General features: G+C 42.5%; 1 protein-coding gene across 5 annotated transcripts in view; it reads right to left on the bottom strand.

Moving 5' to 3' along the window:
* The window catches only part of TENM4 (teneurin transmembrane protein 4), a 760,950-nt gene that overhangs the window by 216,237 nt on the left and 517,367 nt on the right, over positions 1–27,346 (bottom strand). For all 5 annotated transcript variants that reach the window (XM_019530413.1, XM_019530416.1, XM_019530415.1 and 2 more), the window contains 3 exons: positions 22,589–22,841; positions 15,817–15,915; positions 13,477–13,712 (listed from right to left, as the gene is read on the bottom strand). In XM_019530413.1, coding sequence (XP_019385958.1) covers positions 13,477–13,712; positions 15,817–15,915; positions 22,589–22,841 — 588 coding nt within the window. The remainder of the gene's footprint in view (positions 1–13,476; positions 13,713–15,816; positions 15,916–22,588; positions 22,842–27,346) is intronic.

Raw genomic sequence — 27,346 nt, 5'->3', positions numbered from 1 at the left:
GTCCAACAGAAGTGTATGTAGTATTCCTGCAGACAAGGCTTTAAAGGTAATTTCTAATTCATGCTATAAAAGAGAGGGAGGAGAATCACTGAACTCTAACTGAGGAATGTTTCTCACTGTCACTAGACATCCCTAACTGAGCCTATTATTATGACTAGTTACCCCACACAAATGCATGGTATTTAAAAACAGTGAAAGAAAATCCATTATGGGAAATGTTTCCTTCTTTCTCTCTCTGTTTAACTGCAATTAAATTATGTTATTTCACGGTAATTAGTATGAAATAAAAACATGGACTCGAAGAAAACTCCTTTCGCTAGATATTAAGATCTGTAAAATTGATTCCTTCTTAGAGTTCGTGTGCAAAGGTCAATTTGAGCTGTGAAATGAAGATTATAGCAGCACATCTGTGCCACTGTCATAAACGCTGTGCCAGCACTTTTACTGTTGATGGGATTTCACTCCCCCACCCCCAACGGGGGTTTACAAAAACTATAAAATCTCAATACAAGCAAAATTTACTGATAAGAGCTGGGAACCCATATCCCCATTCCCTTCCTGTGGAAAAAGAAAAGGGAAGTAAATGAAGGCACACCGCTTTCCAAAAAAATCATTATAAACAGTGATGGCTTAAACATGGAAAGAGAGACTTTGATGTTGTGATGCTGACATGTGGTTTCACAATGCAAGCACCAAGTTCAGAAGGATCCAACTGGAAGTACAGCCCAGATCAGCTCTTGATCAATGACAGACTCAACTGTTCTGGTCCATTTTTAAATAGAGGCAGTTTTCCAATGGTTCCATAACCAGAAGAAAAGACAAAACTTTAGTAAAAAGCTCAGCCTAGTTCAGTGTTGAAGTAAAGGCAGAAATTAAAGGCTAAAAGAAAAAAAGCCCCAAAATATACGGAATGGAACAAAGAGGAAATGGAGGGTAATGATTATAAATCCAGAGGTTAAAAAATGCAGAAAACTAATCAGGGGAAATTAAGTACAGTGAGGAAAAATCATGACTGTTTGGACTAAGGACATAAAAAGTTTTTTTTAAGGTTTATTTGGAAGAAAAGAAATCTGGCGAATAGCACAAGCTTGCTATTAGACTGAAGTGGTAATGCGGTTAATATTGCTTCATGAAAGGTAGAAGCATTTAATAACTGTTTTTATTCTGTGTTTGAAAAGAAGCAGGATGATGAAATGCTATTTTATGAGGATGAAGTGGTCCTTTGCAGTTCATGAGTAACTGAAGAAGATATTAAAATTCATCCACAAGGGATGGATACTTTTAAAAATAGGAAGGTTCAAATAACCTGCATCCATCATCCTGAAACAAGCAGGTGATGACGTCTCTGGAATGATGAGTTAATTTTTAACAAACCTTGCAATGGCAGGGAATACCCTGGAACCATGGACCACTAGGGCTGTGGTTTAAGTCATCAGAAAATGGTTAAAACCTGGAGCAGAACAGAAGCTCAGTGCACATAAACCAGTTTCAAAATAACTGAAACTGATTTATGATAAACCTCGTTGAATGTAGTATCAGACTTAACTGAGTTGGGTCAAAGTGGTTTATGAAACTTCTGTCCCAGACCCCTTCCTGGTTTAAGTTAAATCAGAGCTCCCCAGCATCCCAGCATGCTCTCCTGCCCTGGTCTGGACTGTGTTGTCTGCTCTAGCAGAGAAGGGCTGGGGGGGGCAGGGACTGGCCCCCCTCCCCCAGGCAAACCTTGGCTGAGGTCTGGGGCAAGGGAGGAGGGTAAAACACTCCTTCTCCTGGCTAAACCACACCCCGCCTTACCCCAAGTAGAGCTGCCTTGCCCTGCTAAACTTACAGACTGTTACTTCTGGCTGTGACTGTGGACTACAAATCCCAGAGGCACCTGGAAACAGGAAGAAGAAGTGATGAGCAACCCTGCAGAGTTCAGTTGCTGTGATTTTGGACTGCAAATCCCAGAGACCTCGGGGCAGCAGGAGGAGGAAGTAAATACACAGCCCATGCTGGCTACATGCCAGAGAGCCATGCTCTAGTGTCCCCCCCAGCTTCTGGCCTAAGCCACTGCAGGTATGTGGCTGCATTTGCTGAATCAAAAGTGAGTATGTGTCCAGTAGTTTCTCAATTTAATCTCTGCAGCCTAGACTAACCTGCAACGACTGAATTGATTCAGCCTCTAGCTTTTTGACTCTGTGCTAGCCCAGAAGGCTAGAAGTGCACTAATGCTGGGCTGTTTTTCAAAAAGGATAGGCAGAATGATAAGGAAACTAGAGGCTGGTTAATTTACATCTAATGTGGGCAAAATAACTGAAAAGGACTGAATTTCAAAAGAATATATAAAGAATTAAAGGACCAGAATGTAACTAAAGCCAATCTGCATGGTTTATGGAAAACAGGCCTTATCAAACAAACCTTTTTTTATTCTTTGAAAGATGCTTTGACTCGGTTCTGCATGACATTTTGTTTAAAAAACCCAACATTTTAGACTATTGACAGAACACATTACAGAGATTAAGAACTGCCTAGTGAACAGACTCCAAAAACGTTTATCACTAGGGAATCAGCACTGAGTAGGGGTCTTCCTAGTGGCTTGGTACTTGTCCTGATTCTATTCAACATTTAAATCAATGATCTGGAAGAAGATATAAAATTGTGATTGATACAATTAATTTGTGGATGATGCAAACGCTGGCCAAGCGTAAATAATGAGGAGGACAGAGCTGTTCTACAAAGAGCGCTGACTTGCTCCATAAGCTAGGTCCATTTAAACAGAATGCATTTTACTACCACCAAATGCCATTTTATACAGCCAGGCATAAGGAATGTGGACTGCACCCCAGAAAGCGGTGGCTCTGTAAAAGATCTAAGGATTGTAGTGGGCAAGCAACTTGTCCTAAGTACTCTCATCGATTCTGTCACATGCCGGGTTGATGTTGTCCTTGTGTGTATAACCCGAGGAAGAGAGAGCAGGAGAAGAGCGGTGCATTTTGTCTCTGTACAAAATTGGTGAGAATGATATAGGAACACTGCCAGTGCTGAAGTTTATGTTGTAGCAAGGATGTTGAAATATTGGAGAGGGTACAGGAAAGAGCCACAAAAATTATTCCAGGGCCGCAGAAAAAAACTTAGTGAAGGATTTAAATAGCTCAATCTGTTTAGTTTATCAGAGAGAAGATTGAGAAGTGACTTGATTACTGCCTGTAAGTACTTTCATGGGGAGAAAATACCTGGTAGTGAAGGGCTCTTTAATCTAGTGGAGAAAGACATAATGAGGACTAATTGCTGGAAGCTGAAGCCAGGCAAATTCAAATGAGGCACTGGATTAGCCACTGGAATAAACAACTGAGGGAAGTGGAGGAGTCTCGATTTCTTCATGTCTTCCAATCGAGACCAGATGCCTTTTAGAAAGGTAAAAATAACTTGTTGGACTCAGTACAGAGACAACTGGGTGAAATTTTACAGCCTGTGTTATGCAGTAGGTCAGGCTAGATAAGCTAAGGGTCCCTTCTGGCCCTAATCTCTATGAAATGCTGAGAAGCCTGCTGCACATCATCTGAAACTTTCAGTTGACTTCAGCAGGCCCAGAATCATGAGTCCCTTTGAGAGATCCTTTGTCAGTATGCTTCTCAGTGTGGTTTTGAAAGACCGTGAACTATTTTTCCAAGTAAGAATTCAGTGTCCTGGTGCCAGAGATTGCTACCAATTGTTACCATATTATGCCTCCATTTTCATCAAGCTTTTTTTTTTTTTAATGCACTTTTTAAAGTTCCAGTTAAGCAGTTCAAGATGCTTGCATAGAGGGCCCCGCAGAAATACGATGACATGGCCACTATCGATTTCCGGTGAAATTCTTTTGTAAAACCCAGCAGTGAATGTGTACAGCTTTCTTGAGCGTGGAAAATGGAAATCTGAAGAAGCCTAAGTTATTTGCTAATAAATCCCTGGAGCTATAAAATGAACATGCCTTAAAATTATAAAAGTTCAAAATATCTGTAGGTTTTAAATTTGTCTCCAAGTCTGCACACTGGCCATCGTTTACAAGGTATGTGCTTCTAAAGGAAGTCTTTGTAGCTAGTTCTCGTTAGCTTCTGCCAAGAACAGGAGATAATTCTGCTATAATTTTAAGCAATATTTCTGACAAAAGACAGCTCCCCTCCCCTGGTTTATAAATGATTATGCGTTTCCCTCATCCTCTACATTATTAATATCAGGATCTGGGTTAGACTCAAAGGGGGTTTAGAGACATGCTCTGCAAGGCGGGGAAGTTGGGGCACTTTTATTAGTGAGCCACGCTAATTAAAAGCACCCGAGCATCATGTGTGTCAGTGCCCCTGCACGGAAAAAATGGCAGTGGGGCACCTTGAACTAAAGCTTATTTGACGGGCTTTGATTCAAAGCGCCTCACCACCATTTTTCAGCACAGGGATGCTGATACGTGTGATGCTGGAGGCTGCTGTAATGCATTAATTTCTGCGCTCCAGCAGATTTGATTAATCGAGTCTGCTCTGCCGCACTAGCTTTACAGCACATCAGAGCAGCCTCCCTGCATGTGTATAGAAGCCCTAAATGCAGAGAATGATCTATAACTATGTTTGCATGATTAGTTTCCCACTACCCATCTGAATGAATTGATCACCACAAGAATAGCTCTAAAGCAGGATCTTGTATCTTTAACACCTTTATTTGAAAGCTGCAGTTAAATCATTTCAGCTTCCCGTCCCCTGAGCTATAAACGTAACTGTGGCTGCTGTCCAAAGACATAATGCCAAGCCAAAAACACAAAACAAAAAAGAGCTGCTTGCTGTCCTAGAACACAAAAGGCTCCTTCTGGGTCTGGGGATCAAATAAAACCAAATTTCAGTTCTTCTCAGCTCCACAGTGTGCCTAAAGCAGCAGCAGCAGCAGAAGAAAAAAAAATCACGGGCAGAGTAGGAATGGAAATGACTTGCCCTTCCTGAGTTTTGTCCTTCACTTGTTTCTTCTCCCCGATGATTGGTATCTTGCTTACAGGTACAGTACTAAAGTGCAACCTTCTCTGCTCTCTCCTTGCAACTGAGATAGCAATATATTGAACTGCACTTTGGAGAGCTGTAGCTATTTTATACAACTTCAGGGAGGGGGAGGTGGGGAAAAAACCTGAGGCTTGGAAAAGGAGGGAAGGTTAGGGTGATTAACTTGTTCAGTGAAGGTCTGACCAGGGTAAGCTTCTGTTTCTAATTTGCTTCAGGTGACTTGCTCTAGCTTATCCTGCATGTGTAAACCTAACACCTTCATTGCCCTTGATGCTGTTCGTTCACAACAGTAGAGCGTGAATGAGGCTAGCACATGGAAGGGCAGGCCTCAGAAATTCCCGTGGCCCAGACTGTAGGACAAACTAAGGGATTCCTGTGAGCTGCTCCAAATCAAGCCCTTTTCGAGTGACAGTCATTAGGTCCATTTTGATGGCACCTTTCCATCCAGCTGGAGTCCTTTCCGTGCTTCGGATTCCCAACGGTAATGGACGTGAGCAAGATTTGGAGTTCCACACTGAGATTTTCAATGACGGCATTTAACACTGGCTAGTAGGCTTGGCATCCCACAGGCATATCATCTGCTGTTCATCAGATCACTTTCCAGACTGAGGAGGTTTGTTGTTTGTAATCCTTCCTAAGGTCTGGTCCAACTCCTGTTGCAGTTGGGGGCATGGGGAAAGTACAGTGGACTCTATATTGGAGCCTGAAGACTGAGTTTGATTTCCCTGGGTGCATCTACATGTGATATTACTGCAATTCAATAAGCTCCAGTGCAGTTCTCACTGGAGTTTATTGCTCTTGAGTGCAGAGTTTATACATGTCCAGGACTGCAGCCCCACATGGCAGAGGGCCCAGGGAGTCACCCTGCCAGTCCAGAGCTGCTCTCACCAGGCTCAACATGCAGCAGAAGGGCTGGCCAGGGCACAAGGGTGCTCCAGTTCAGGGCTAGCTGGCAGGCAGCTCCTGCACTGTACCACCCTCATGCCCCAGCCAGCCCCGGTCACTATTGGCACTTGCACTGTAGCGAAGAAAATAACTCTGCCACAGGGTAGTACTTGTGTTGGGTAGTACTATCCTATGATGGAGTTAATTAGTTTACTTCAGCCTAATCGGGGCACATATGTAGATGGTGATGCTTTACTGCGGAGCTAATTAGTCAACTGCAGTAAAGTATCTTGTGTAAATGCGCCCCCTGGCACCCATTTTGCTGTAAATGGAATAGCTCCTGATGTGTTTGAGAAGAGAGTCAAGCCTATCCTTCTCAGACAAATATTACATGTTGCAATGCATTTTTAAAACTGTTCTTGTAGGTGGTTTCTTGGAAGGTGATTAGATGCTGTGGTGACGGCACCTCTGTGAAAAACTGGAGAGACAATCAGCCGTTTTGGAGGGACTGTCATGGATTATAATGTTTCTTCAGTGCCTAGCACAAAGGAGCCCAACTTGTATGCATGCATAGGGACCATCATTATAAAAATCTCTGTTGAATAACACCCCTTACACTTCAATAGCACCTTTCATCCCTGGATCACTATGTTTTGCATATATCAATTATGTTTTACTCTCTCCATGAAACAATCATGGCATAAACATATTAATTAAAATGTGCACAGTAACTCATTGACGAAACCAGGAGCAGATCCCAGAAATCCTTGGTGCCTAGTCCCTAGTTCTGAGCATCACATCGCCATTTCTGCATAGTGTGAAGGCTCTGCTAGGCAGGATCTGTTAGCCTGACATTTGTGTCCTCCTTAGGCTGAGATGCGATTGAAATAAAGAGAGGCTCCTGTGAACTGAACAGGGAAAAAAGCAAATGCCGACACACACAAAAGCACAAAGGAAAATGAAAAAGTTAATCCTGAACGTAAAATAAAAATGAAAACAGAAAATTAAAGAAACCTGTTAGCAAGGCAACAAATTGGCTTATATTTAGGGTGAGTGAAAGTCTTAATAGTTATAAATTAAAACCTAGTTTTAAATGTAGGCTAAATAAATAGAGTGCAAGCTGAAGAATGAAGCATTACTGACTCCACTTACTGACCTCAGGTGGCACAGAGACACCATGGTAATTGGTGTATTACAACTGCATAGCAAACTAGTTAGAGAGCTAAAAGCTTTGCAGCACTGCTTTAAATTAGGTTTTGTACTCAGCATTGAAGAATCGTGGCAAAATTGAGCTGAAGTTAGCTTTTGGGACAATCTTTCAACAACAAAAAGAGAGACGCCTTATAAACACATCACAGTCCTAGAACAACTCTATTGTCAAAGCCTTTTGCCTGTGGCAAGCATCGCAGCTTTTTAAGTGAAGCTGTGGCTGTAAGGAGTTCAAACAAATGGAGAGCTGAAATGGCAGAGAGAGATCTGACTCCAATCGAATGAGTGCCTGTTTTGGCTCCATAATACATTTTCCATCCCTGGCTTTAATTTGAATCAAATGCTCATCTCTTTTACTGTTTGTGCATTACAACCGCAGCACATGCTTAAATGAGGGAAAATAGCAAGTGTCTAACTACATCAAATTATACTTCCATCTAGCTCGGTATCTGCATCAGGCAGTGGATAATACCTTCTGTTTCAGAAGAAAGAACCTATTCTCCAGTGCTAATTCACTTACAAGCCCTGTTTCTAGTAAGCAGCCGAACAGCTGGTAGGCATGAAAGATCTGGATGACCTACCAGGTCTATTCCATTTCTAATGTTTATAATCTCTGTTGCCACATCCAGATGAGTGCAGCCGTGCGATATGTGGTGCTGCAGACCCATCTGTGGTGCCACACACCACACATGCAGGTGTTCCTTGGGCTGCTACTTTGCAGTGCCGTGTGGTTTTTTGACCCTGGGAGATCCTGGGGTCAAAAAAAACCCATGTGGAAAAGAAGGTGGAGCAGCACACATGGTGGCAGCATGCGATGCCAAAAACCGAAGCCTAGCTGACTGGAGCCACACGCCAGCTGCTGCCCAAGCTCCCAGCTCCAAAAGTGCCACGGCTGCAGATTCCTCAGCCCCCAGGTAAGACTGCTGGGGCCTGGACAGTTGCTGGCCCCAGCCTCCGCTACTCCACCTAGGGTAACCTGCCACACACCGGTGGGCACATGGCTTGGGCATGTGCCCACCGCACAATGTGTGCTGCTGCTACTTGTCCCAGGGAAACCAAACATCCATGCTCCCAGGCTGTGGAGTGATAGCACAGCTTCCTTGACAGTCCTCATACCAAATACAAGACTCTGTAGGTTTGTGACCTGAAGAAGAACACTTTGCGTTCAAAAGTTTGTCTAAACATTATCCCAACTATAAAGTTGGTCCTATAAAAGGTATCAATCCAAAAAATCCTTGCCTTTCACATAACTCCTGCACCATCATGGCTACAACAACACGACCAAGACTCTATAGGCAGAATAGCTTTGAATACTATCTGTCTATCCGAGACCTATCCAAGACCTATCGGCTCCAACCTACGCCTCAAAGTCTACCAATAAGAAGCCCGTACATGGGATTCCCCAAATACTACCTCTTTAGGTTGCACTGAAAAGAGGCTCTTTCCCCTGCAAGCAAAATCATCCAGACCTTCAGGAAAGGAGGTGATATTTGGCCACCTGTGTCACTTGGCACATGGGTGGAGATCTCCGAATCGATTCGGAGGTTCTGATTTGATTCGGAGAGATTAAAGGATCCTCTGATTCAGTTTGGATTCAGAGATTCACCCACCGAATTGGGCCGAATCAAATCAGGGACCAAAGCTTTGCACAGCCCTAATAACCATCCCCAGACTGGATTGTGTTAAATTTGGTCTCAACCAAGGCTCTTACCTGGATTAGCTTTTATAACCCCCTGTGTCCTTTAAAAGGGTTAACTGCTTTGCTTTTCTCTCTCCTACCCACCTTGCCTCTCTCAGCAGTGTCCTTTCCATTTCCCTCCCCCTTTTCTTCCCTTTGTATTCTAATCACCACTTTCTATTTAGCAGCTCTGCTTCCTGCAGTCCCTTCACAGCATCTGCTCTCTGCTTATGATAGCTTATGCAGCTCTGATTTAGTTAGTCTATAAGGTGCAAATCTGCCCTGCCTTCTGCCTGACTTCAGACTAACACAGCTAAGTATTTCTCCCTAGAGGTTACCAGCCATTGAAGTTTCTTGGGAGCTTCCTTATTTCCCACTCTTTCTCTTCAGGTCTTTAAATGAAACCCACCCCCCAGTAAGATAGGACACAGACTATTAAAGATTGTAAAATCTTTAGTAGAATAGTGGGAAAACATTTTGCTGCTCTAAGCCTTAAGTGGAGGATTTACTAAATGCTTCAGATGTGTTTCAAAAATGTTCCTGCACTGGTTCCTGCAGAAAGCTTCAGAAAAAACCCAGCAGTCTCTTTCTTTTGCTGAGACCAGCAGTCTCTTTCTTTTGCCTGTTCTGTCTTTCTGCCCACCATGGTTGAATCCAGACACCAGGCACAGAAAAGATACCGACAATAGCAACATCTCTAGTTGACTTCCTCAACTTTTTCCTCTTTTCCCTCTTCAGTGTAAGAAAACTGTGCCTGGAGGTATTCTATAATATAAATGAAGGACTGTGGCTTGGTGGCTACTGTGAATATCCTTCCATTCGAGCATAAACTGCTACACAAGTAAAAGAATAATTAAACGCAAAACCTTGCCATAGATGTGATCCAAAACCTATGTGCTTCAATAAAAGTTCTTCCAATGGCTTTGTTCAGCTTTGGATGAAGCCAATGGCCACTAAAGGAACAATTTTCACAGTTACTTTTAACAAATAAGATCAAGGAGCCAAGCTAACAATGTTCAGAAGGCACCATAGGGGCTAGCTTTTGCCACCAGTGGGCATATTTACACAAGCAATTAATGCGCCTGAGTAAAGTCCGGTATAGTTTGCACCAGAGTTTATTTCTCGTGGCACAGTCTTTACATGTGCACCCAGGATTGCAGGACATGGAGCTAAGGCAGTGCGGCCCTGGCTGGCAGGGAGCGACGGGGGTCGGCTGGCCAGCCCGGGGCTGCTCCGACCCACCTCAGCGAGCTGCGGAGGGGCTGGCTGGGGCATGAGGCTGCCACAGTGCAGGGCTGGCTGGCTGGCAGACCCTGCACTGTAGCACTTCCGCATCCCAGCCAGTCCCTGTTACCATCTACGTGTGCATTATGGCAGAGTAAATAACTCTGCCGTAGGATAATACTTCTGTCAGGCAGTGCTATCCTACAGAGGAGTTCATTAGTTTACTCTTGCCTAATAGCGCTGGATATGTAGACATAGATGCTTTACTGCGGGGCTAATTAGTTAACTCCGCAGTAAAGCACACATATAAATGCCCCCAGTGTCCAGCAGTCCCTTTGGCATTCAACCAGTCTGAGTGAAATCAACAGGAGAGAATTACAGTCAACCTGAGTTAAGGTCTCTATATAGCCATGCAAACAAATTAACATATATATAAATATCAATGCTCAGAGAATAAATAAGAATTTATTTTGCAAACAGATAAGCACGTTAAAAAATGCTTTGTTACTGAGCACTTTGTAATTTCTGACAGAATACCCCACTTCTTGCCAGGACTCGAGAAATGTACAGTTCTTTTGATTCTTTTTATCTTTTTTTTTTTTTCTTTTGGGTTAGGTGATGCAATTCTTATCTGCAATTTGACAGGATGTAGAAAATAATTACAAATGAAAAGGTTATTCATAATTTTTAAATGAGTTAATTAGTAAACCCAGTCAGAGTCACTCATTACAGTAATTAATAATTGATTATACTTGAAATTAAACACAATTTTTCATCAAAATCTAATTAAATATCTGCTTTTTTGCCTGCTGATTAGAACACTGGCTCTGGTTGAGACAGTCTTGGTTAAATATGTTTGTGCTGAGCTGAACCGATTAATTTGATTTTTAATAATTGATAATTCCTTTAGAAATTAGCCATTATGACCCATAATTGCAGCAGTTCAACTTGATCAGCATTCCTGGCATCTTGCCAGCCATATACAATGCCTGGCAAATGCCATGAAATTCATTTGGCAAGGACCTTCACATATTCTATGGACTCAGGAGTGCCTGAAGTAAAATAGGACTTTGGCTTTCTTCAAAACTTTGTAAAGGTTTTTAAGCAGAAGTATATTAAGGGGCAAGCCAGTACCAGGTGCTACTTGTGATTCATCAAACTGCACATATATCCACAGTCATAATTAATGGACACCCACGTTCTAAGCGACTTATGCAGCGATTCCCCTGACACGCAGCGATAACGTCCAGTTGAACCCTGTTCAGCGCACCAGGATAAATGAGACAGGCTGGCCCAGGCATTAGTAGTAAATGATGAAATTTGGCTGCACATTCTATCAAGCTGCTACTGATTTAATACTGCTAAATTAATCATTTTTGCTCCTCTTCTCGTCCTTACAAAAGTGACCAACGTGGTACGAGGCAGCAGTGGAAACGAATCAGTCATTAAAGAAACGCACATCAAGGGAACACGGTAAAAGCGATCCTTTGTGGCAGCAATAATTATACACGTGCGAAATGAATGTGAGAAATCTTGCAATGCAGGCTATGATTTTCTGGTTCTAACTGCAACATTTTATAGATCATTAACCTACAGGAAGTAACTGTAAAATCAAAGAAAATGGCTCACTTGTGCCATGTGAAACAGGCTCTTTCACCTGTGGTTACAGCCATGGGGCAGGATAACAGGAGTTTGTATTGCTGCCAATTTAAAAGAGGCTTCTAGCAATGAATCTTTATAACCTGAATGCCAGGTTTATCGGCAAAATGGGGAGAAAAATGAATGGTTACACCTCAGCCTTGTAAGCTAAGGAATATTCTTTTCACCTTTGATAGTTGGTTTCTCCTTATAATAAGCACTAGAAACCTTTGGAAACCCAGGAAACTAACTGCACACAAGCCAAAAAAAATAAAATAATAAAACTGCCAGTGCTGCATTAGCACCACAGAACTGTATTTAAAGTAAATTCTTCCCCCTTCCCCTTCGAAGATCCTGAGGAATCAAATCCAGAACTGTTTGCTCAGTTCAAGTTCTCATCCTTCACCTGTCGTTCCATTAATTTCAACGGGATTACTCACACCACAAAGGGCTTGTCTACACGACAAAGCCGCTGCTGCTATAGCTATAATTATATAGCTATGTAAGCAGAGCCCCCTGCCATAAATGCAGCTCACTCTGACAGAAGGTTTTTGCTGCTGGTGTAGCTGCACCATCTCCCCGAATGGTGAATAAATAAGGGGTTTTGCCGACACAGCCATTTCGGCCAGGAGGTGTTATTTTTTCACATCTCGAGGTGACAGAACAGCACCGTGCAGCATGGGCCTGGCTTCTGCCAAACAAGATTTAGCTTAAGAGTAAGCAGTGGAGTAAGGGCACAGGTTGTATTTCAGGGTTTGGATTTTGACCCTCTTTCCATTGAAGGTGGAAGAAGGAAGCTCACACTGACTGTGACAGAAGCATGCTTAGGTTGCTTTTTTAACAAGGAGACAATGTAGGACTTGCTTCGCCTAGCTATATTCTCCCCACAAGAAAAGCAACCGATGGTCTTTAGAAACAGCACAGCGTATGGAACAGGTTTGTCTCACGTTCTGCACCAGTGGGAGAGTCTACACGAGATGTTTACTGCGGAGTCGCCTAATTAGCTAAGCAGTACATGTGTCAGCATCTACATGTGCAGGGCAATTAGGCTAGAGTAAACTAATAAACTCCACAGCAGGATAGTACATGTAAATACAAGTACTATCCTCCTGCAGAGTTTTTTACTCTGTAACATTGCATGTGTAGACACTGATGGGGCTGGCTGGGGCATGAGAGTACTTCAGCCTAGGAGCTACACCCACACTGGAGCACCCTCATGCCCTCTGCAGCATATTGAGCCAGTACGGAGCAGCCCCAGGCTGGCAGGCTGATCCCTGGTGCTCTGACCCAGCTCGATGTGCTGCGTTGCCAAGTGCACATGCATCGAGGAGCAATAAACTCCGGAGTTTACTGCTTCACTTTAACTGCACATGTAGATGTATCACATTAATTGCACAGGTAGGTGCATTTATTGCACATGTAGATGCATTTCTTGCTTCACAGTAATTGCACATGTAGATGCATCACATTAATTGCACAGGTAGATGCATTTCTTGCTTCACATTAATTGCACATGTGGATGCATTTATTGCACATGTAGATGCATTTCTTGTTTCACAGTAATTGCACATGTAGATGCATCACATTAATTGCACAGGTAGATGCATTTCTTGCTTCACATTAATTGCACATGTAGATGCATCCACTGCAAAGCACAAGAGGTCCAATTCTGCTCCCTGTGACCACCCGGCATCTCCACTGAAATCAGCGGCCTTACGCAGGCATAACCAAGAGGCCTTATGTGTTGGTGACTACAAGTGTCACTGCCTGGGCACTGCAGTTTCCAAACCATTGCACCGCAGGGGGCTCAGAACAGAGGAAAGAAAGGAGGAATCAGCTTACCGATAAAATATGCCAGCAGGATCACCAGGGTGACTGAGATGATAATGGCACTCAGAGCGGCACATTTCCAGTTACAGTACTTATAGGGCTTCTTCAGGTTAAAGGCAGGCCTAGAGAAGGTACTTCTGGGAAGGGGCCTAGGGGGAGGTGAGTACACAGTGCTGGACGTCAGGGGGTATCCTGGTGACGTTGTACAAAAGAGGGGCGAGGTGCCTCCAGGTTTAAACAGGAAGTGCCTGAGGGAAGAAAAACAAAGAAGCAGGTGACTCCTCCCCACAATCAACGCCAAGGGAGAATTCAGAGCATGGTCATGGCGGCGGCTGCCGGGGCAAGGAAAACAGCTTCACACAATGCTTTCTAAATACATGGACTGCATGCACAGAAGGGAAGAAGAAAAGAAAAGAAAAGAACAGACAAGTCACACAGAGTCAGGAGAAACATCACAGTGTCAACGAATACCACAGAGAAGCCTTCAGCGGCAAGAGCCGTCTCCCTAAGAAGCTGACACCACGGTGAAATGAGACATCCCCAATACAGCTGGGGTGGACCTGGCATGCCAGCAGTACTGCAGCAGCTCTCGTCTTGCTCCTACCGAACATCTGAGGGGATTTGAATGAGAGCAGTGTGAGAGGGCAGAGACACCCGAACATTGCCCAAATGTACTGATCGCAGCATGAGAGGCTCTTTTGCTTTGATTCGCTAAGCGGGCATGGGGAAAAGGTCTTTGCACAAGCTGCAGTGGCACTTGTTTTTCCACTGCGGCAGCATTAATGCGGTGGCCACATTTTGGCCCCTATATTTGACACACGGCTTGAGAGAGAGCGTGTCTACATGTCGCCCCACAGCAACATAGCGATGCACCAGTCGCTGTACGACATGCTACAGCAACGTAACGATCACGTGTGTCATGCGTATTTATGATCACCAGCGATGTTGCTGTAGCGGTGCATTCCCCGGGTCTAGCGAACGTGCTCCTACGCCAACATAGCAGCAAAATGCACCCATGTGCTGCGCATATGGTGCAGTAACCACCCATACTGCACCATGCTTTAGTACTTCCTTTTGGAAGTACTAAAGCATGGTGCCGTAGCAATGTCGCTGTAAGGCAACGCGTAGACACACGCAGAGAACAAAGCACCTAGTGCAAGCCTTGTTAGTCAGAGGGAGGAATCCCATTGACTTCCTGGGAGTTGGGGGAAAGCCAGTGGAGGGCATTTTAATCTCTCTACTCTAGTATATTTTCTAGGTGTAAAAGGAAAAGGCGAAACTGTGATAACTTGGGTGGCATGTCTGATTCTCCAGTAAAAAACTGGAGCATCTTCAATTGTATAGGATCAGAACTAAGATCAGAACCTGATGTAGCTAGTATTTTTTTTACTTCAGTTTTATGGGCCAGGACTTCATTTGGTGCAAATTTGGTTTGCACCCTATACTTTTATCTCTTAGATGCATGCATACTAATGGGGGGAATCATCTCATGCAGACATATCAATATGAAAAAAATCCCAGAACAATTTGTGCAGTCTAAAGGAACATGGCACAGCAACTGTGCTTCTTGGAAATACGAGAAGAATATAGTGCGCGAAAGCACAATTCATCCTTTCTACCAGGGAACTATGTTAACACTTTAACTCTTGCAGTGCCTCCACTATTTTGATTTGCTTTGTTTTATTTAGATACAGGCTTACTGGTGCCTATTGAAGAGGCATCTGCAGTGACCAGCTATACCAAGCAGTACTGGAACTGTTGATGACTACCGAATTAGGAAACCTCGGAGGTGCAAACCTTCAGACAGGCTGATGGGAGCTAAGCTGTGTTAGAAGCAGTTTAAAACTTAAAAGTTACATGTTCAAAGGTTAAATAAAAACATCAGAATAGGATACTGCCTCAACATCAAAGGCCTGGCTTTAAAAGCTATACCAGCATCACTGTCATCAAAGTTAAAAGATACTTCTGCATCTTTGCAAGACAATGAACCTGGAGAATATCAGTATCACTGAGCCAGCAAGAAAGTAGTTGAAAGTCTTAACTGAAATGCAAGGAACCTTAGTCCATAAGGGACTGCAAATTGCTATAGGTATATCATCTTAATTAGTGAAATGACTTTCAAAACAGCAAAGAAAGCCAATGAGATGCTATGGATCATTAGCATATTAATGAAGCACCATTAATATGTACAGGACGCTGTGCTTCAAGCTCAGGAACCTCATTTTGGAAGCCATCTTAGACAAGGCAAAAATGGTGTTGCCCTTAAAAAAATCATGGAAGTGGCCAAATGTTTTCATGCAAGGATCACAATGACTGTACAGTAAACAGGAAGACCACGTAAGTGTCACATACCCATCATTGTAAGCACCGTCATGTCGGGAGGAGGTGAGAATGTCCATCTCAATGAGGTTGTCCTGCAATGTCTCTAGGAATGTCTGCTTTGCTATGTTTCTACATACATATGGAAACATGAATGAAGCCAGTGAGTCATGCATCTATGAAGTGTGATCTTATAAACCACAATGGTTATAGTGCAGTTGTGCATGGAATTAGAATGATGGACCATATATTTATATGTATAAGACATTACACATATACATATATAGCATTTAAAAATGTTCACTTCTATAGATATACTATATGTATGCATATACATATATATAAACACACATATCCCTGTGTGCATATATATATATTTATAAATATAACATTAGTTACTTGCTGTCTACATACATTTGTATTGTGCTGTCAAAGCAGCTGTCCAGAACGAATTACATATAAAAAACCTTTTGATACACTGGATTCAAAAGACCAAATCTTAGTTTAGCACAGCAGTACCTTGATAATACGTCTGTACCGGTGGCTGTTACACTGAGGAGATGGCTTACTCTGCCCCAGAGAGTCAGCCTATCTCCATTTTCTGTCTTCACATTAAGAACTCATTCAGATGGGATTGCTTTTATTTGTCTACATAACTCCCAACTTTGTTGCATGAATTAGTGATTGAATTAATTTAATTCTCTTACTGATTTTGGTGGGACAGTGTTAATCTGACATATTAAATTTGCAATAAATAGCTCAACTTTTTCAATGTGCACGTTTCAAATGAAAAGCTTCTCAATAATTGATGGGCAAAATGGGAAGTTATTTGTAATCATCTCAGATCACCAATTGCTTTTGGTGTTGAGCCGTGAACACCATGATTTTGGTTTTGCAAACAACAGCAATGGGTCTGCAATGCCCTGTCCCTCTCCACTTCTGTTTCCACTTTCATAGAGACAGAAGCATATATGCTCAATGCTTTAATGCTTTTCTAAGTGAGCCAGAGTCAACCATCCAACTTGCAAAGTTTTATACTTAGAATTTCTATAATGCCCACCAGCCCAGGATTTTAAAGAGCTTTACAAGTATGGGTTCTTTTTGTTAGCCTCTACTTATAACTGAGCCATCAACACAAAAGGTCCCCACATTAAGCAACAGGACAGAAGCACAGCTGGGGACAGAATTAAGACTTCCTCATCTCCAGTCCTGATAGAACCAGTCAGAACATCCTTCCTGTTGTTTGCAAAACAAAAACCAACCCATTCATTTGCCCATCTCCATTTTCAACACCCAAACAGAATCAAAGTCTGAATCTTGAACCCTGGGTAAATTCCCAGGCCAAGCCTAATAAGAAAAAAACAGAACAGCGTTGTGACACTATCACCAATGCAGGATTAAGCGCATACAGGATGTAAGTGATATGTGGTGAACTCAGCTGCAAACTCTATCAGTGAAGCTGCATTCAGATAGCAGGCCATACCAAGAGAAACTTCCAGCTGCCTTATACAAACCTTGAATGCCATGGCTTATTACATTTCCTTAACCCTAATTTTTTTATCTCCACTTCCTCCTTCCCCTCCTGTGAAGGCCAGTACTTATTTAATTCAAGTTCCTGGCTTTGTTGGCTATGGACAGCTATGACAGCTGATATCAACTTTTGTTAGTGGCAGGAACATAATTCATGTCTATAGCTTTCACAGGAAAGTCATTCACATGCATGGGCTGAGACACAGAGCAAACTCAAGCTATCAACTCATCCCAGAGTATCTGCTCCTTCCTCTAGCTCCCCAGGAATGTAGGAGACATTGGATATTGAATTCAAGGTAATACAGAATCAATGCATGTGTGCACATGGAGCATTTAATGGATAAAAGACAAGACACCTAGCAATGCAGTAATCAATAAAAGTTCATCAGTAGTTAAAACCTGTGTAAAACTCATTTTACAATGGTTCCATGAATTTTGGTTGGGTATTGTCAATAAAATGGGAGAGAGCTGGGGTATATAATCTTATCATGCATGTGTCAGTCACAAAGCAGTCACACGCTGGGCTCCAGAGGTGACAGTATTGCAACGGCCCCTTCGCCCACCCCTTACTCAGGGCTGGAGTCTACTCCCCTCATCCAACTTGAATAGGAGCTTACTGTGTGAACAGCTGCAATACTCTTGGAGTAAGCTCCTCAGGTGAATCATAGAGGCAGGCTTCCTTCCTGCCTGATTATTAGTTGACATTCTCTGGGACTGGAGCTCCAGGTGTGCCAATTGAATGGTCAATGAGCTGGCATTGCCTTGCTCATGGCAAATTTGCATTTGCTGGAGCAGAAAGGGAAGGTCAGAGAAAAGGGGAGGAAGAAATGGCAGAAGGGAATATGGAGAAGAATGACTCACCTGGAAGATCTCACTGCTCAACAAGGATGTTTTCATCCCATCACGTGACAATACATTGCTTTCAAACATCAAAAGAGGGAGAAGAGAGGAAAAGAGAGAAGGAGAAAGAGAAATGGAGGAAAAAGGGGGTGAGGGAAAAGGAATGAAGAGAAAGAAAAGGGGAAAAGAAGAAGGAGAAGGGTTCCTTTTCCAGCAGCATATGAAATTTTCATGGACACAAGGTAGCACTAAACTAGCATATCTGAAATTGAAACACCCGTGCTGCTAATTTATGCCGGCTTTTGCATCAAATCCAATAGACTCCAGGTGCTGGGCATCTCAGCCAAGCTGGGTCATTTAAAATCCAAACTTAGTTCTGAATTCTGCCAATAGTCCCGACATTTAATCCCTTAAAAAGCAAGCACTTTCAGATGCCGGTGTGTTTGCAAACAGGTGCTGTATGCACATTTTCCATCTTGCAGTGGTCTCTATTTAAAAGTCAGAGCTTTCTTTATGTTCTCTCTCTACACTGGCTAATGTGGGATTAAAAAAAACAGGGATATTTAAGAGAAATACAATTCCATTTCTGACATGAGATTATCATAATACCATATTTCTACACTTCAAAGGCCTTAATTCTTGGATTAATGTCTCTTGCATAGAATTTATTTTTTACATGTTGAGCTTTTGTGATTTATTATTCCACTAGCAGGGAATCTTTTTGGTTCCCAGATACTTAGTTAGGTTTTTGGGTTGTTTTTTTTTTTCAGTGGGAAGATTTACATAGTCTGTGTGTTCAACAGGCAATATTCTGTTCTCCAGTCTGAAGACCGTATCTGAGTGCTGGTCTTCATGTCTTCTGGCATGTTCATAATTCCCACTCAAGCAAATGCAAGATCTGTGCTTCTGATGGAGATTTGCCATATATTACTGACCCTTCATGGAGTGCAACCTCCACATATTAAGATGCCATCATCTCTCCAGCATATTTTATCCTTTTGACAGTTTGTTTAGTGAGGAATGGCCATCTCTCAATGATACACACTGGATATACCACTTTGCCACTCACTACAAAAAGTTTAGACTCTTTCAAAGCACAGTCTTTGTCCGGAAAGATACCGGACAAAATTGAACATAAATACCATCCTTTTCCAGGGGCTGTATCAGAAGTTACCGGAAGTGCTTTGCCAAATAGTCATTTTCTGTCTCAATGTCAGTTTGTAAATTGCTGACATCCAGGGTCAATTAGCTAGGACAGTAGTTTTAGAAGCAAGTGAAGGCCTCAAGTAAGTAAGACTATCACTTGTGAGAAGACTTCAGATGTCCACTTGTTAGGGTTGGAAATACGAACGTACCACCCCTTCCAAGACAGTTAAGTTATATGCAGCTGGAACCAGCTGCTTCAGATTTGGAGAAATATTCACCAGGGCCTACTATGCTGGAGGGCTAGTGATATCATTGGGAGAGATGTGTCAGTTTTTTAGTTTAATTCAGAGCAAAGTCTGGGCACCAGACACTTAACAGAAACTTTCTGTCTTTATGCTATACCTGGTAAGATTCCTCTAGGTCTTTCTCAATTTCATGGCCCTGGGATTGAGACATCTGACTTGGGGTGGGAAGTTGTTAGCTGAGGGATTTTGATATCTGATCCAACAAAGACAGATTACTATTTACTTCTGGTATGATAATAGGTGCTGGGAGGTCCCAGTTAGACTTGAGGATCCCATCGTGTTATGCACTGTGCCCACACACGAGAGGAAGCAATCGTTCTTCAGAGAATTTATAATCCAGCTAAGGCAAGATGCCTCAGACAGTAAGAAAGAAAGGAGCCTTATGGCATGATACCCATGTAGTTCCCCCCACTAAAAAGGACTCAATGGTTATGAATGACTTGAAAGGTGTTACCTCCTACTTTTTTCTTTAATGAATACAAATCTACTAGCCCTGGCTACAGCTCAACCAGACCATCTTCACTTCATATGTTTATTCTATGTGTTAAGGCATTAGTTGACAGTAACCAGTTTCCATACTGCTTAACCCACATTATGTGCACAATAGGAAAAGAACATTGTGAAAAAAAATTAAGAAGAGGTTAGGGGGATAGGTACCCTGGATAGCAAAAGGCTTGCTCCTTCAGGCTTATATGAACAATGCCCTGAAACCAATGGGACTCACTATAGAAAGCCTGAAGGACTGGAACATAAACAATCTATTATCTCATTTTCTTTAATGAAGAAATAACACATAACATTCACTGCATGTACACACATGTGCACGTGCGTGCATGCACACTCTCTCTCTCTCAAGAATTAGTAACCTTCTATAATCACTGCAACTGTTGCCAAATCACACTTGCAGTACTAACATTTAATTTTCTCCTAATCTTTTAGAGCTTGTTTCCTGGTTGGGTCTTATTAGGCAGTCAGTCCCAGAGAAATCAATTAGCCCTAAATGCTGTAAAATGTTAAACCAAGGCATAAAGCAGGGATTCAGATGGGGCTTTGAAAACAGGGTTCCTTCTCAAACAGGTCAAAAATACATCTGCTTTTTAATGCTATGCTTTCACTGGAGCTCCCCCCTCCCCCCCGATGGCTAAAAAGCAGATAGATTTTGCTCTAGAGATTGCTCTAGAAAACGTCTGTACACAGCTGGCACTGATCTCACTGAGTTACGCATTCAGCGAAGGGACAAATTTGACACTTAGTTTGGTCGTAGGGGTTAGTAAATGTTGTTTCCTACCCTGGCACTAAGTGATAGCTATAGGTAATCAACAACCTATTTAAGAAAGGCTGCACATGCGCGCGCGCGCGCGCACACACACACACACGCCTCAAAAGACACTTCCTCATGCCAAAGGACAGTGGAAAAGATACTAATCCTGAGGCCAAAGACCACACTATCTTTGCAGTCTCTTCCTTGGTAAGGGAAATTGTGGAGTGGGGTGGTAGTTGAAGGAAGAAAACTGTAGAACTGGAAAAATTATGTGCATGCTTGTGTATAACAGACTGAATGTCAGTGCCTGTGTGTGTTGAGGATGGCTCATGTCAGGGGTTCCCTGTGACAGAGAATTTGGGTGTAAGTGTGCACTTTCCCTTTCTCTCATCTAAGCAGCGGATAAAAGGCGAGAAAAGTGTCAGTCTAACTCACTTCAGAAGTTGTATTAGTAGATTATCTGGATTGTATGGGTGAAGAAGACTGGTTTTAAACAACTTTTGCAGTATCTTTTTCATCATCCATACAACCATGGGTGTGCAGATGTTGGTACTGAGAGGGTATAGCTACAAATGGATGCCCTCTGGGAGCAAGAACAACTTTTGGGGGATGCTAGAAATAATTTAGCCACTTTCAAGATGTCAAGCAAAATCCAGGAGAGCTAAAGGATGTGGAGCAATACAAAACTTTGGGTTTATATTTTTGAGTCCCTACTTACAAGAGATGCATTCAGCTCTGGCTTTAGCCTTCTAGTTACTCTCCTAAGGAATCTTTTGAAAGTGTAGTCATAAAGATTTATGACTGTTCTTCTAGCTAACAACAAAGGAAGGAATCAGGTAATTTTGTACATTATTCATTGGGTGTACTGGTTGAGGAAAAGGTAGAAGAATACCAGATTTATTGACAATTTCTTATTTATATTGTGTTTACTTCTTTACAGATATGAACGTTCAATATTATCTAGATGTAAAATCTAAAAAAATTCCTTCAAGAAGGCTGGCGGATTGTTCAATTTTCACACTACTGATAGGTTTGCTGAAATCTCGGGCAATTTTATGATGAAAACACCTTTTAAGCCAAGCAAGTTACTTAAAGCTATGTAGGAAAGTCCCGTGACATACCATCCTGAAGACTCAGAAAGGCACAACACATATGGAAGAGAACTTGAGAGGTTAATGGAAGCAATATTAATTGACCGATGCACTGCTCTTCAGTGCTTCATACTTGCGGGAGCATTATTGTGGGGCAGTAAAATGCATCAACGGTCCTCTTCCCATTAGGTCTAACAAGATCAACCTTTCCCGAATGATAAACTACAATTATATCTACTGGAAGAAGCACAGCCAGCAGGCTAAATCTTTTCAATATATTGACTGGTTTTACTTTCTTAAATAGGATGTTGATTTATCTTACCACATAGGACGAGAAGACTTTAAAGGAAAAATTAAAAAAAAACATTTTTAATCGACAAGCCCTGTTCCCATTCTAAATGAGGACAATAACCTTACAAGCAGCTGTTAAAATTTGTAGCCTATGGAAACAGAGCAATTTCTTCTTCTCTCGAGGTAAATAAATGACACGGGGAATAATACGTACAACTCTGAATGCACAAGTTAAACATCGGTTTACAATTTGAACTGCTGGCTAAATGGATATTTTTGTCTATGCTGTACACAGGAATCTGAACACAAAGCACTGTAAACAGTTCAAGTAAGTAGGCTACCTTGTCTCCAGTGGGATGTTACTGTTGAGTAACCAGTTGTCCTGAGCATGGGCTGGCTCTTGGGTGCTGGCTGGCTGGTCTCCAGAAAGAGAGTGATCGGTAGGAGCGGGGCTGGGGTTGCTGCGGGGAGTAAAGTTCCCTCTGTTCAGGGAGTTGATGGAGGCCGCATGATGCTGATTTGGTGTGTGAGCATGTGATATTGGAGGTGGAGGAGTCCGAAGTCTGGGATGGTTCTGAAGATTCGGTGGATGATCTAAAACATAAGCAAGTATTTGTAAACTTCAGGATTTCAGCCAGTTCAAGCAATGAATCTCCATTTCTGTACAGGTAGTTCAGAGAGATACAAAGGTTATAAGGCCACGTGTATTAAATGAAACTCATGGTCATTCTTGTTCCATTACTTCTAATTAAACATGTGTTGACCTACAAACTGATTAATAAAACTACAGCCCCCAGACGAGCGTGTTTCAAAAGATGCCCCAATAGCCAAATTCGCTCTGATGCAGGTTTGTGGTAGAACATGTAAAACAAAATCAGTCCAGGGCCATAAGGCTTTAAGCCTTATATTTTTGTGAGATAAAATTAAGTTTTTTTTATTCTTAAGGTAACTGAAGTTTATTCCTACTATTATGTCTGAATTTGCCAAGTAAACCAGAAGCTAGGGAGAATATAGTAGATTAGATAAATTTATTCTGGATTGAAGCAAGCCATAATACTTCATTAATGCTTGTTCGCATGATTTGCAAATGATCAGCATGAACTGATGGAGAAGTACTGAAATGAGGACCAAAAATGTTTACAATCCTAAAAAACACAGGTACCCATTAAATGAAACAGTTAATGGGGAGAAACAGAAAGGCTACACATAGGGTTAGATTTTGTATAAAATTCCAGAGACTACCATTATTGGCCAAAACCTGATGAGGATGGAGTTGTAGGAGAAAAGTAAGACAAATAGCATTTTAGAGAAACACTTGACTGGGATGGTATAGTTAAGCATGATCTTGCCTTGAGCAGGAGGCTGGATTAGATGACCTCCAGAGGTTCCCCTCAGTCCTATTTGTCTATTTTTCAATGAATCCAGAAAAGTATGCAAACATCAGGAAAGTCTAGAACAGATTATGACTATGGGCAGAAACTACCTGCTAAATAATTTATTTTGCCCATCTTACTTGGGAAACATAAGCAAAAGTAAAATATGGTGCAGGATTTAGGAGACAGATGGATAGCTCAGGGTACTTGCAATGGGATGCAGACCGCTTAACTTCTATCAGCCTCAGTGAGTTGATAACTGCAAGTTGTACACACATGGGTGCTTGGTATCCATCTCAAGGAAGTGATCATCTGAGACCTGATCCTATTAAACAGGTATCCTTATCATAACTCTGGCCCCTTCCCCAAACTCCAACTGCCATTTATCTTTTTTTAAGCGTAGCTTACAGACCTGAAGACCTGTACATCATCCTCCTAGGTTGTGACTTCAGCCTGCTGCCAGAGCAATAAAAATGGGGACATTTGCTAAGTAATGAGTGATTAGATTGCAGGTTGCACAGAAGAGCCATTTTTGTCTGTGATTTGTGCAGTCCCTAGCCCAGGGAGGTCCTGTCACATGACTGAAGCTCTACCAGACAACACAAACCAACCAACCAACACATATAATCCTTCCTGAATGACACTATAAATAATAATAATTGTCACAGCTCAGCTGAGAACAAGGCCAGTCTTTGATGCAGTGGCCTCTACCAACCAGACTTAAAAGGACTGGCAAAGAAATGAAGTGGCTGCTGTGCAAAGAGTGGGGAGGCTCACAGTGTATTAACAAAAGCACCAAAAGATCTTTGATTGGAAGTGGTGGGCACAACAAGGGAACAAACCTTTACTGAGGAGCATAGCTGAAGCTTGGATTTGAGCCCTGACCGGGGCTGTCCAACTTCTGGGCATCCAGGAACCGCAGGCTACAAGGGCTGCACACCTCACTAGCTATCTAGCCTCCCCCAGCTCCGGCCATGCGTGCAGCACACGCACCCTCCCAACCAAGAATACCAACATCTGCAGTGCTTGCTGGTTCCCTTCTTTGCTATTCCTGCATCCTGGGCACTCTTGAAGCCTCCCAGCTGGTGGGGCAAGAGCAACCAAGGGGAGGAGTGATGGTTGGGTGAGATCTTGTAGGTCTCAAGCTTAACTCTTCAAGGGGCTGTATGCAGCCCACGGTCCACTGGTTGGACAGCCCTGCTTTGGACCACGTTTGGAATTGTAAAACCAAATCGGGGGTGCCGTGTGAGACCTTCCCACTTCCTTTCACACTAGCGTTTCCCTCCCATCCAACTCTACCAATGTCTCAGAGAGTTTATGGTGGTCTATCATAATGTAAGAAGCAGCCAAATGCAGGTGTGTATTCAAACAGTTGGCCTTTTCCTTCTCCTAAATTACACTGGCTAATGCTTCCTTATACACAGACAGATTAGGGGCAAGGAGGTATAAGGGAGTCTAACAGAGTATAACCCCATCCCACCAGAGCTTCAGCCCAAACTGGCAACTCCACAGCTAGAGCCTGATCAAGTGCTCTCGTCTCCTCAATGTTTCTACACCACCAAGCACCCACTACGAAAAGGGAAATGGCTGGTATGTCATGCAGGCTGAGATTGCAGAGGGACAGGATCAAATCAGATCTTATTCCAGCCTGACGGTACAGTGTCGACCAAGCCATCCACCCATGCTCTAAGCCCAGGGGATCTTGCGGGCCCTGCTGCTTGTATGCAATAATGAGAAGGGGTGGTAGAAAAAAGAAATCTCGTGCCTAGCTAAGATACACCAGTGACATGGTCTAGGCCTTTTTCTCCCTCTTGAGAAGAAGCAGCCAGGCTTTTCTTGATCATCATCAGTAGTATACATGTCACAACTGATAAGAGCAGAAGGAATGTAGGCAAGTGCAGTCCAAATGCTGCCAACTTGGCAGTCAAAAATTTAGCCAGCGGGATAATTCATCTATTTGTATGCAGAGGGGTAGCATCTCAAGTCTTAGGCTGAGGGAGACTAACATAAGCAGAGGCTATCAGTTTCCAGGGGCTGTCAATCTTTCACCTTTCACAAGCACTTAATTCATCCAAAAGAGAATAACTTGCCAAACAAGATTCAACATACTGATGGATTCCTAGTCCAGTTATTCAAGTTTCCATTAGAGACGATGCCTGAGATGTATGGTATGTGTGAATCGCAGGGAGGGCATGCAGGTGACTCCAAGTAGGCACAATCAGTCTTTTGTGAAGTTCTCCTGATATGGGCTGACTTTTCCTAGCAGAGCCATCCCCTTCAGACTCTGAGTCAGAGCCTTGCTCTTAAAAGCTGCTATGTAAATTCCAATTTACACCCTTCTATAGCAGACACATTGCAGATGCTATTATGGATAATGCCTTTGAATCAAGCAAAAATGTGTCATTTTTGTTCTCTATTTGCATATCCACCACGATTCCTTTGCTAAGTAAAGACAGCACATTTGTCTAACTCTTGTCTGTGTGATTTTTCACGGGATTTTATAGCTTACATTCCTTTTTCTGACAGTCGGATACCTTCTAGCCATAGAAAATTCTTAATTTTATTCATACACAAATTCCAAACACTTATGTCATGTCTGAGTATTACTGAACTTAATATACCTTGACTAGGATTAGAGCATATTTTTCTTGCTTTACAATCCTTCTGCCCCATTCTTCTCAAATTGGTGCCATTAAAAAAAAAACAAACCAGTAGAGAGAAAGAGAGATGGGTAGAAAAAGTACCCAGCTGCAAACTGCTCATTGTGAAAATAACTGCAGGTGTGCAGGACTTTTGACTAAGACAAAAGTCAATGTCTTGAATACCTGGGGCCATTAAAGATTTTTTGGGGCTTTGAAAAGAAAGGAGAATGCTAACCAAATTCCCGCAATACAAATTATCCTTCATACATAGCATTGTCATCCTCCTTTAAAAACAAAACAAAACAAAACAAAACAAAACAGGTTATTTTTGCTTCCTTTCCTAAACTCCTGTGTGACTGCACACAGTGAAACACCTGTCACATTCCACCAAACTGGAAGTTGGACCTTTGTGCTAGTTACAGTGATTGTGTATGTGTATATTTTATAGTTGCTGGAAGTTATGGAAGGATAGTTGCAGACGGACTGCATTCACTCACTAGTGCCAGATGTATTAACTCTTCCGGAGATCCCATTCCCCGTGGAGCCGGACTCAAGAGAAGCTGCGTGCAGCTAGCACTATCTCTCTATAAGAAGGGCAGGGATAAAGAAATTCACAGGATACCAGTGGCTGTTACATGAAGCGCTCTTGCCTTCCAGGTACGGGAAAGGATCCACTGGGTTGGGGGAATCCCTTTCCCAGGTAGGTGAAAGGGGGTATGTTCTGTACCCACCTGGGTCTGTGAAACTTTCCAAGTAAACAGTTGGAAAGCTTCACAGATTTCCTCACACTGCCCTCCAGGACGGTCTCATTTTTTTCCAAGTAAAGACTATAGACAAAGATCCCTTAAACCCACTGAAACGTCTGAGATGAAAATCTAGATATCCCACTTGGAGAATAGCAATTCAGCTTGAGCAAGACCCACTTAACAGCCAAGATGCCTGGACACAAGAGTGGCTCAATTCACCCCTTAATATATAAATTATTATTACCAGGGATCCTAGTTTTCTCTGATTAAAAAAGTATCCCCAATTTTTGGTTAAATGCACGGAGAGGGCATTCAGGGGTGATGTGGTTCAGAGTTTG

The sequence above is a fragment of the Crocodylus porosus genome, unplaced genomic scaffold, assembly GCF_001723895.1.
Source record: "Crocodylus porosus isolate Cpor-Errol unplaced genomic scaffold, CroPor_comp1, whole genome shotgun sequence".
Lineage (NCBI taxonomy): Eukaryota > Metazoa > Chordata > Crocodylia > Crocodylidae > Crocodylus > Crocodylus porosus.
This window is presented reverse-complemented; position numbering and strand designations above follow the sequence as displayed.